This window comes from Phoca vitulina, unplaced genomic scaffold, assembly GCF_004348235.1.
Source record: "Phoca vitulina isolate PV1807 unplaced genomic scaffold, GSC_HSeal_1.0 scaffold4, whole genome shotgun sequence".
Classification (NCBI taxonomy): Eukaryota; Metazoa; Chordata; class Mammalia; order Carnivora; family Phocidae; genus Phoca; species Phoca vitulina.
The window spans coordinates 61,612,255-61,624,474 of NW_022589707.1; the positions used below are offsets into that span (position 1 = coordinate 61,612,255).

General features: G+C 35.2%; 1 protein-coding gene across 11 annotated transcripts in view; it reads left to right on the top strand.

The window, feature by feature from the left end:
• SGCE (sarcoglycan epsilon) overlaps positions 1-12,220 on the top strand; it is a 69,508-nt gene that overhangs the window by 29,863 nt on the left and 27,425 nt on the right. For all 11 annotated transcript variants that reach the window (XM_032402125.1, XM_032402126.1, XM_032402128.1 and 8 more), the window contains 2 exons: positions 4,857-4,929; positions 9,569-9,767. In XM_032402125.1, the coding sequence (XP_032258016.1) occupies positions 4,857-4,929; positions 9,569-9,767 (272 nt within the window). The remainder of the gene's footprint in view (positions 1-4,856; positions 4,930-9,568; positions 9,768-12,220) is intronic.

The following is a 12,220-nucleotide window of genomic DNA, read 5'->3' on the forward strand; positions in this document are numbered from 1 at the left end:
GGAGTGTGTACAGGTCCTGAGTGGCACGTTTTCTATGTGGTATAAACTCTCAGGGGATTACATGCTTTGAGTTTTTCTCCAGAGTTTTAATCAGCCATAGATTGTGGATATGAGCTTCCATGTTGGCCAAGAGAAGGTGTTTCTTCTTTTGAATTGAAGTTTGTATTAACGCGACTTTTCAGTGATTTCTATGAATAAATCTGTTTCCTTAAGACAATATATAGATACATAAATAGAATGTATACACACCCATTATCTATGTAGATATGGAAATATATAGAGATATAAAGAAAGAAAGTTATTTTGAGTTATTGTGAAAATAGTTTTAAAAAATATTCAGTAAAATTATATAGGTTATTGACCCAAAATAAGAGAAAATGTCATTTCTTAAATGGGAAAACACTAGAGGAATTCCATTTAAATTGAAGAGCAAAACAAGAATGAACCCCTCCACCACATCTATTACAGAATATATTAGAAGTCCTAGCCAGTGCAGTAAAGAAAGAAAAAAATATTAAATCTGTAAGTATTTAAGGAAAGAAATAGAATAGTCAATGATATAAAGAGTCTATAGACTACTAAAATTTTAAGAAAGCCTAGTAGTAAGTTATAGGCTCAATATAAAAAATTTGGTTATATTTCTATATATGAAAAACAAGTATTGAGAAAATAAATGTTTTAAAAAGATACCATTTTTAATAACAACAAAAATTATAAGGTACTTAGAATAAATCTAACAGAAGGTATGCAAAGTTTGTATGGAGAAAGTTATAAAACTTAATCAATACTAAGATTATATAAGTGAAAAGGTAGTCTATTCAGGGATAAGAATACTCGAAATCATGAAGGCATCACTTTCCCCCTAACTGATCTATAGATTCAATGCAATTCCAATAAAAATTGCAATAGGTTTTTTCATGAAACTAATGTCAACTAATTCTAAAATTTGTAAAGATGATAAATGGCCAAGAACAATCAAGGTACTCCTAAAGAAGAAACAAAGGGGGAAAGGTTTCTTTCCTTTCCAGATATCAAGATTTATTATAAATCTATGGTAATTATCATAAGGTTGTATTGATACAGAGATAGACAAATTAATCGATTAATAGAATAGAGAGCCCAGAAACAGATACATCTACATAAGGAACAATGATGTATTTCGGAAGAGATGGTGCCGCAGATGATCGGGGAAAAGGATGTTTATTGAATGGTGCTCAGAGGATTGGTTTGCCATATGGCAAACACAAAATTAGATTCTTACTTCATAAGAAATATAAAACTCAAGTCTAGATAGTTTAAGGATTTAAACATGAAAGGCAAAATTTTAAGCTAGTATATGAAAATGTTGAAGAATATTTTGCTGAGTTTGGGGTAGGGAAGCATTTCTTAAATAATACCTACATATTTTTACTTGAGAAAAAAGATTGAGAAATTGTACTGTGTTAAACTTGTCAACTGGTGTTCATCAAAATAAACCATTAAAAAAATAGACAACCCACAAACTGGGAGAAGTTATTTTAAAAATATATAGCTGACTAATGATGTGTATCTAAAATATAAAAAAGGACTCCTATAATAAGACATGAAAATCAGAAATAAGACATGAACAGACATCTCACTGAAGAGAAGACATAAATGACAATTAGGTAAAGACACTTACTCTCATCAGTAATGAAAAATGTTCAAATTAAGACCACAATGAGAATTTTACCCCAATCCACCCATTGAGGATGGATATGGGGATTGGATAAGTACTTTGGAAAACAGTATTGAATATTTTACATAACTGAGTATCACTGTACCCTATGATCCAGCAGTCCCACTTCTAGGCATATACCCAAAAGAAACATCTGCAAACGTCCACTGAAGGCATGGACAGTCATGCTTATTGAACAATGTTTGTATAGCAAAACACTGGAAATCCACAGAGCAGTGGAGACCCAAAAGTCTAACAGCACGAGAACAGATAGAAAGTTCATCAACAGAATAGATAAATTGTGGAGTTTTCACACAGTGAATTAAAAAAAATTTTTTTTAGTAGAGTTGACACACAATGTTACATAGTTTCAGGTGTACAACATAGTGATTTGACAGTTCTCTAGTTATGCCATACTCACAAATGAAGTACCATCTGTCACCATACAAGTCTATTACAATATCATTGAATGTTTACAGCAACAATGTCAGCTTGCCCAGCAACATGGATAAATGTTGTAAACGTAATGTTGAATAAAAAAAAAAAACAAGTTCCAAAAGACTACATAGAATTAAACATTTCTCTGGAGCTCAAAAACAAGCAAACTAAATAACGGATTTTAAGCATACATGCATTTATCATAAGATGATATTTAAAATGAATGGGATGATAAGCATAAAACTCAAAGTGGCTACTTCTATTTGGAGAGAGGGATAGGAGAGAAACACGTGTGTTGAGCCAGGAGTCTCAGGGGTTCATGATGTTCTCATACCGTAAATGTTATGAATATGTCAAATAATATGCTAAAAGGATAATGATGAAAATTTAACCTCTTTTTCATTAACACAAGTAATGATTAATCTGTAAATAACATTTCTTTATTCATATATAGTAACATTTACAGTATTTAAAAAATTCTATAAAAGAATTTTGCATATCTTAAACTCATATTTAATCAGATAACCCCCCTGATTAATTTATTCAGTAGATATTTATTAAACATCTAAAATAGATCAGCCACTGTTCTAGAAATAGGGGATCAAAAAAGTATACACACATACCTCTCTGCCATGAAGGACTTCACATCATCATGATAAGTAAAATTTTTTTTATTTTATTATATTAGGTTAATCACCATACATTACATCATTAGTTTTTGATGTAGTGTTCCATGATTCATTGTTTGCGTATAACACCCAGTGCTCCATTCAGTACGTGCCCTCTTTAATACCCATCACCAGGCTAACCCATCCCTCCACCCCCCTCCCCTCTAGAACCCTCAGTTTGTTTCTCAGAGTCCATAGTCTCTCATGGTTCGTCTCCCCCTTCATTTTTCCCTTCCTACTGTATTCTTATTTTTTTTAACATGAGCTCCCCATAGCACATACCCTCCCCAATGTCTATCACCCAGCCACCCCATCCCTCCTACACCCCACCACTCCAGCAACCCTCAGTTTGTTTCCTGAGATTAAGAATTCCTCATATCAGATCATCATGATAAGTAAAATTTGATTGAGAATGTTACTGTATTTAAATATCTCATTAGAAGTGATAGAAGGACTGCATTCTGTTACAGCTGTTAAAATTAAGCATTAAATATAAATTCAGGTAATAAAATTCTCTTCCTGATTTATGAAACATACTTCACCCTCTTCAGGAGCCTGTGACTTTAAAAAAAATTAGAATTTATGAAATTTATAATAATGAAATTTGTGATAATTATGGAAAGGCTAGCCATAAAAATCTTGCCACTAGCTAGAAAATGTCTAATGTGTCTGAGTTTTAGCTGTGAGATAGTCTAACAAATAGTAGAAAATTGATACTTTTTTTTCCATTGAGAGTATGATTAAATTTTTTGCAGGGTAAACCTTTAAAATCATGAAGATTCTCAAGTCTTTTTTGCATCATTTCAGTTGCTTCTTTGTGAACAATAGTTCCTAATTTATTTTAATGACTAGTCTTAATTTTAGCGTCCCGAGTGAACCTTGTTGATTATGTGTCCCAACAGATAGCAACAAGAAAGTCATTAAACCCAACAGAAATTTGACAAATTGGGGGCAGAAAAATCCTTTTGACTTTGTGCAATAATATGCTTTTCAGAATATGTACTTTGAAATATTTTAAATGTTTGTTTATTCCAAGATTCCGGTGTTTTATTTTTCTCTCAAATAATATTTCTGATAAGTGTGATTTCTTTCATTTAAAGCTCATATACGATGCTATAAAAATCTTCAGTATTTATTTTTAAACGGCCAAGAGTGTTCTTTTCAGTTTGAGTCAGTTTTGTCCTGCTCTTTCGTCTCAGTGCTCACTCCAGCTTCAGTCACTGCCAGGAGGCTAGTGCTGGGATGCTAAGACTATTACACAATCATTTGTTGTTTTTGAGGTACTGCAGACCTGTCTGAGTGATTTAATATCTGTTATAAAGTTAATTATTTCTTAATTTTTGAAGCCATATCCTGTTGTTGGCCTTTGCTTTGTCTGTTGTTTGCAGTGGCTGTTTCTGAGTTGACTTTGATGTAAGTTCATTGGCTCTGCAAATGTTTACTAATCTTTGACTCTACAAAGGTATTGATTTGTGTTTTGGGGCATGTGCCATAAGCCTTATAGACTGTGATCCTTACAGCTCTACTCCCATCATAAGGGAGATATGATTTCTAAGGGGTTATTCATGCATATTTTGACTGGTTGGTGTGCAGTTTAGTACTGAATGCAAGCAACACAGAAGATGTGCTTTTTTTTTTTAAAGGGTACTTTTTAGTGAAATCCTCAAGCTCCATTTAAACGTACAAAAATATATTGTTTTGTTTTGTTTTTTTTTTTTTTAAATCTTAGAACGGCAGTGGTAAGTAATTTCTGATGGTTAATCCATTTACTAATGATGCATCTGCATTGCTGCCAGCACTTAACGGTGTTCTGTAAAAGGGTCTTTCTGATTTTAGCTTTTTGTTTTAGCATGTTAAATAGACTTGCTTAATTATTTATTTTCCCGTAACATTGCTAAAAGCTCTGAGTTGTTCTTGCCTAGAGAAGGCACATTTTGTAAGTACATAAATAATGAAAATGGAAAGAACGACAATTTGTTTTCATTTTGTCCTTAATGAATTTTGTTTCCCAAATAACATTTCACTTATTTAATATGATTTTCTTTTTCTAATAGATAACTGCCTACAATAGGCGTACCTTTGAGACTGCAAGGCATAATTTGATAATTAATATAATGTCAGCAGAAGGTAGGTATGGAAGATATGTTGCTGATTGTTTTCTTATTTGCAAGAAGTATTTCATTATGGTTTGTATCTATGCAAAATACAGTTAAAGATTTTCAGGTACCACATACCTAATGTAACTAATGAAATGGTAAAGTGTAGAAAAGAAAGCCAAGCAATCTTTAATTGGTTATAAAATATCATGATGGGTGTTGGTGCTGAAAAGCTCAGAATAGGGAGCCAAGCACATAGGCCACTTATCTCTGCGGGCTTTGGTTTCATTATCTGCAAAATGAGACTAAGGCTAGCATTTCTCTCCCAAGTCTGGGGTAAGGAAGGAGTCTCTGAGTTAAGGATTGAAATGTGCTTAACACAGGGCTGAGCACAGGGTACACGATCAGTAATTAGTAGCTAGTTTTATTACAAAACTGATGATAGGTAGTGGTTTAGTTGTGTGTGAAGACAGAGAGTTGTTGATGGAAATAAACTGGAATTTGGGTCAGTCTTCTTCCTGAATAGCTAATCATGCATTGTTGGAGTCCATCAGCAATTTGGAGTTACATATACTCAAATTGTAAGTGATTCCCAAGGATTTGGAAGGTTAGGGACATGGGGAATATTCTAAGAATTGCGCTGTCAAATATTCTGATCTGACTTTGGCATTTGATTGGGAAAAATACGTACTGCTAAAAACTTTGTAGTTAAAATTTATATATCATGGGATACGCCTCTCTATCCTAGATATCATTTATGAGGGTAACAGAAGAAGAACGGACACAGCATTTTTACCCCTAAAATTAGTAAAACAATTGCGCATCCTAAATAGGGAATTCAGAGTTCTATTTGCAAGTACAATTGAATGAGCAAATACTAATTTGGAATTCGTGGTAGTTCATAAAGGTTGAGTTAAAAATTGCCTTTATACTGTATGAAGGAGAGTAATTTCTATGGAATTGATACTGCAAAACATAACTGGGAAGATTGCTTAAAGATTTTGCACCCCTTTCCATGAGTTTTTTTCCCAGGTATTTTGGCAGTATCAATTGCAGACAACAAGTGTGCTAGTTTAAAGTTTAAAGTGACTTTCATATGTGAAAAGCAAGTCCAAATCCCAGTTCTGTGGGCCTGGACAGAAGATTCCTGTCCCCTTTTCTACGTCCCAAGGGCTTTTGGTAGGTATTCCTGCTTGGAACAGGAAGACTTTCACTCCCAACTTCAATTGTAATTAGATGCTTGCATCCTGCCTAAAGCTATCCCTGCAGAGTTGGAATACCATTAATGATCAGAATCATCACAACATTCCCTTTCTCCTTAGGAGTTCATCAGTGCAGTGATATGGTTACATTACAGTGGGCTTGGACCACTAACCTCACCTTTATGCTCTTAAGGGGGGGCTCCCCATTCTCAGGTACAGGAGTCCCTACAGACTGCAGGACAGCCTGATCTACAGTTTGAACTTCCTTCTCAAGTCTGCTCTCAGTCCTGGCAGATCCAGAATATACCGGTATCCTAATTAGATGTTTGATGTGCAGGGACCCGTGTTCAAGCAGATACTAATGGAGGACTGCTAGACATCTGTAGGACTGGAAGTTGGCTTCACAGGCTATTCATCTAAATCGGGAATTTTGAAGGTGGGTTGGTGGGGGAGGAAGAGTAGACAGGTTTTGGAAGCCTCCATTTTCATTTCAGGCAGAGCTGCCCCACTGCCTTTTACATATGAAAACCAGTGTACCAAATACCATGCATTTATCCTTGCTGGTCTGGACGGAACGTCTGCGGGCACTAGGATGGACACATCTTTGAGCAGGGCCTACACACACGCCATTTCTCCCAGATGAGTTTAGGAAAAGAAATAACAAGAGTGGCATCTGAGGATAATCCTGCTCAGTCTGACTCCCTGCCCAGCTGTCTCCTGCTCTGAGAGACCTAATGGGAAATTAGTCATGTAGAATCACAGAGTATGAAGCTCAAGGAGAGTACATAGAGTGATTCTCTAAATTGGGTTGAGTGCCTCAGAGGCCTGCCACCAATCTGTTGGCCTACTGTTCCCTTGGCCTCTGTGATGCCCAAATATAGCAGGCATGGGATTTCCCCAAAGTTAGAAAGCTCCTATGACTCATCTTTGGAAGGTCTGGCGGTGGCGCTTGGCTCGGTAGAGAGTGGGCAGCTGCTCGGCCCAGAGCTTCTAAGGGTGTGGCGGCAGCGGGTCTCAGAGAGGAGCCACGAAGCGGGGTCACATGGATTAGGAAAAACCAAGGAACAGTTCTCCAGAAAGGAGCATTGAAAATAAGAAAGATGTTTTGCATGCTTTTTTAGAAAAGTGGGTGTAAAAACACTGAGTGAAATGAATGGGTGATAGACTTCTAGCACACTCAAAACTATATTTGGTATTATTTATAAATATTATTTATTGCCAAGAAACTGTTCTTCATGACATATTTATGCATGGCTGTTTTTCAGTATGGAGAAAAATGTGGCATGATTAAGCTACTGTTTATCTATATAAAACAGGAAATGTATCTGTATAAAACAGGAAACTTATCTACATAAAATAGAATAAATATATCATATTTTAGAAGACTGCAGATGGGCCATACATCAAACAAATATAACAAAATCACAAACAGAATAAATGGCAGTGTAGAAGATGAATGAAGAACCTTCTGTGATTAGAGCCATGAAAAACTCAATCTTTAGGAAGAGACACCACACTCTAGAAAACTCTCTTGAAAATTCTAAAGCCTGAACATCTTCCCTGACTCCCCCTCTGGCATCAGGCATCCTTTAGTATTAAAGAGGCTTCATAAGAAACGAGGTCATCAAGATTTCAGTTATTTATTGTGTAATTTTTAGTTTTTACTACTCTTATTGAATGAGTATAATACTTTACAGATATATGACTTTTAATGAAATACATCAGAGGATAAATGTGGTATAGTTACTACTGAGGGCTTTAAATGTGTGTATAGTCCAGAAACACTTTCTTTTCCTTTTGAGGGAAGAATTCAGGTAAACAGCTTGTTCATGTTTATAATAATTGTTAAAGTTTACTGTTTTATAAGTTCTTATTCCAGGCTGGGAACTCCAGGGAGCACTTTATATACAGTCGCCTTCAGCTTAGTTAAAAAATCATCTGAGGCAAGTTTAAATAATTATGAAAGCCTGGGCCCATCTACGGATTTGTTGCCCCCTCTGAAAATAGAGGGCAAGTACCTACTCACCCTCAGGTTGTGAGTATTAAATGGAATAATTCACCGCACTCCCTTTAGCTTGGCCCACCTCATAGTAAGTATTCCAAAAGAGGTAGCCTTTATTATTATGGAAATATTATTAAACAAATAAAAGCTATTCTTTATCTTAATAGAACAATCAGAATACAGGAAATGATGTTTTTGAATTGAAGAGTAGCATTTGAGAAACTGAAATACGATTGACCTTTGAACAATGCAGGGGTTGGGGTGCTGACCCTTGAGCAGTTGAAAATCTGTGTATAACTTCTGGCTCCCAAAAAGCTTAACTACTAATAGCTTACTGTTGACCAGAAGTCTTTCCAATGATAACATATATAAATTGATTAAAATATATTTTGTATGTTCTATGTATCATATACTGTATTCTTACAATAAAATGAGCTAGAGAAAAGAAAATGTTATTGAGAAAATACATTTACAGTACTGCACTATATAAAAAAAATCCACATATAAGTGGACCCACATAGTCCAAACTCTGTTGCTCAAGGGTCAGCTGTAAGTTCTGTTTATTTCTATCCTACTTAGTTATACCGAGAGTCTGAGTTAGACATTGGTTACTTTAAAATAAATATTAATTTAAAAATCTTTAGAGGGAAAGTTTGATGAGATACTGAAGAGGAAAAAAGCTAAATCGCTAACAACAGGAGATAATGGAATTTTGTGGGAAATTTAAAATATAATTCTCTAGAATACTTAATTATGAAGTGATTGAAAGAGTGAAATTACTATGACTTCAGATTTCTTCTGGAAAATATAACCGATATTTATTTTAGTAAAAGTAATGTTTTAGCATGCTCTAAAAAGATCAGTAATACTGCAAATTAAACATACGGTATTTCAAATTATCCATAAGCAACTCACAAGCAGTTACAGATATTTTGTAATGTCTTCTGTATTTGGAAAGGGTGTTGCTCTGTGCCTCAACTTTCTCCTCTGTTCAAATGGGCATAGCACTACCTAGGGTTGTAATGATTAAATAAGACAATATACTTGAAAAAAGATCTGTCAATTTTGAAACACTACAAATACAAAATATTATTCCTACCCACGGAGGGCTCTGGAAATGCTCCTTCTACCTGGGAACCTTGGCGGAGGAGGAGATTGGCAGGTTACTGGCAAAATGGAGGCGGATTTGGCAGTTTTCTCTTTTTTGGCCAAATTCTATAATTATAAATTGCCCTACAGGAGCTTTCTAAAAATCCCTCGGATTTGATTACACTGTAAGTAAAACTCTGTGTCAAATGTATGTTTTATGTCTTTAGATATGTCCTCCGTTATACAGAAAGCCTTTAAAGTCAATATTCATAGTGTTCCCCAAAGCCAGGATTATGACAGAAATCAACAAATCTCAAATTTCTCTTTCAAAAGATGACTTCATTAACGATATACATACCCTTTTTCACCAAAATTAGACTTCCCGTTACCATATCAAGCAGAATTCTTCATTAAAAATATGAATGTAGAAGAAATGTTGGCCAGCGAGGTTCTTGGAGACTTTCTTGGGGCGGTGAAAAATGTGTGGCAGCCAGAGCGTCTGAACGCCATAAACATCACGTCGGCCCTAGACAGGGGCGGCAGAGTGCCGCTTCCCATTAATGACATGAAGGAGGGGTAAGCAGACCTTTATCTTGTTGCCTTAAATCTGTAATTTTTTTTTTTAATTTATGACATGATCTTGAATTTTTTAACTATGGTGATCTTATCAAGTTTATTATAGATGGAAGATGGCCTATTGCATTCTTTGTAATAAGAAGTAGTTGTTGTAAAGATATGGAAACACTAGCAATTTTCTATATTGACAAAGAGGTTATGTTAATGGTTCTTTATATCTGATGTCCCAGGTCCTGTGAATTCTAATTGTAGATCAGGATCAGCATCATAAATTATAGCACTAAGTCTTTTGTACCTTCCCTAGAGAAGCTGATTATTTAGGGCCCTGCATTTCAAAGGAAATTGATGCCCTAGTTATCAGCTGCAGGATACTCAGACTGCTGTAACTTTATTCTAGGAAACTATTTCTTCGCCTTTAACATTCTTTCCACCATGTGTCGGTGACGGATGGCTGGAGTGGATTTGAAACCTATTCCTAAAGCCTGGCCTTGTCACTCAGAAGCTGGGTGACATTGGGCAAATGCTGCACCCCTCTGTGCCTTGATTTCCCCATTTGCTCCAAGGGGAACTACTTCTTCCCTCAGAGTTGTTATAGTGTCTAAATGAGACAGTACGTTTGAGAGGGGTTCGTCTGTTCTCATGCCTTACAAAGTTTGACTTAGACCCTTGTAGAGTGTAAGAAATACTTTTTATGCCTGGGTACGTTGAGAGGATTGAATGTCAATGTCGAATCAAACTTTGATCTTTAATTTTTAACCTGTAGGTTGAAGCAGATCTGCCTTTTTTATTTTTTTAACCCATCCTATAAACATATGAGATATGGAATAAATCACAGTTTATATAGCATATCCCTTTCCAATTCCTCCTTTTTCCATGTACATGGTAACATTTTTATACAGATGATATATAGAATTAACTAGAGTACCTAGATTAATAAGAATTAAATTTAAGGGCAGCGTTAAAGGAGAACTCTGTTGGAAATGAGGGAAGAGATCACAAATAGACATAGATGAAGTATGAGAGAGTAGGCAGGAGAGGGATAAGGGATAAGCAGTGAGCTGTGAAGTCCAACTTACAAATTTCGGAATTAAATTGTAGCTTGTATGTCACAGTAATGGATTTTGAAGTCAGTCAAGCACACGTAGAAGTGCTTTGAGAAAAAGAGTTGCTTTATCTCTTGTCTATCTGTTGGTTTTCTATATGAAACCATAATTTTAGAGCTTACATTTTTTTTACTTCAGCATTCCAACATGAGTCTCTGTGCCACTGAGTAATTAAAATAGAACCAGGGAAAATGACGAACAGGGAATCTCCCCTGAAAACATTCTCCAAATATGAAGTCTTTTCAACAGTTTCTTAAAGTAGTATGTTCCACAATGATTGTTAAAACAACGACCAAAAGATGGTTGGAGGAAGCAGCCTGAAAACCAGGCATTGGTAGAGTTTTGCCCCGTTGTGCTTTCTTCTGGGCTCACTCTTCCCTACTCAGTCATGCAGGCTGCACAGAGGCCCTTTTAGAAACAACTAAACTGAACTACACAACTCTAGAAACCAGACTCTGACCTAAAACAGTGCTTCCCAAACATGTCTTGCCTAAGAATTGCCAGTAGCGCTTTAATAAAAATATAGATAGGGGCGCCTGAGTGGCTCAGTCGTTTAAGCGTCTGACTCTTCATTTCAGGTCAGGTCTTGATCTCAGGGTCATGAGTTCAAGCCTGTGTTGGGCTCCACACCCAGTAGTTTAAAAATATAGATAGATGATGATAGATGATAGATAGATAGATAGATGATAGATATAGATAGATAGATAGATAGATAGATAGATAGATGATAGATAGATATAGATAGATGATAGATAGATAGATAGATGATAGATATAGATAGATGATAGATATAGATAGATAGATGATAGATAGATAGATAGATGATAGATAGATAGATGATAGATAGATGATAGATAGATAGATAGATGATAGATAGATAGATAGATGATAGATAGATAGATAGATGATAGATATAGATAGATAGATAGATAGATAGATGATAGATATAGATAGATAGATGATAGATAGATAGATGATAGATATAGATAGATAGATAGATAGATAGATAGATAGATAGATGATAGATAGATATAGATAGATAGATAGATGATAGATAGATGATAGATAGATGATAGATATAGATAGATAGATGATAGATAGATATAGATAGATAGATAGATGATAGATATAGATAGATAGATAGATAGATAGATAGATATAGATAGATAGATGATAGATAGATAGATAGATAGATAGATGATAGATATAGATAGATAGATAGATAGATAGATAGATAGATAGATAGGTTGGTTCCTGTCTTCTGCTTCCCCCTAGAGATTCTGAATCTTTGAGTGTAGGGCTGGGCCTGAGCATGCGACTCTAAATTAAGAACAGAATTTTGGTCCTACA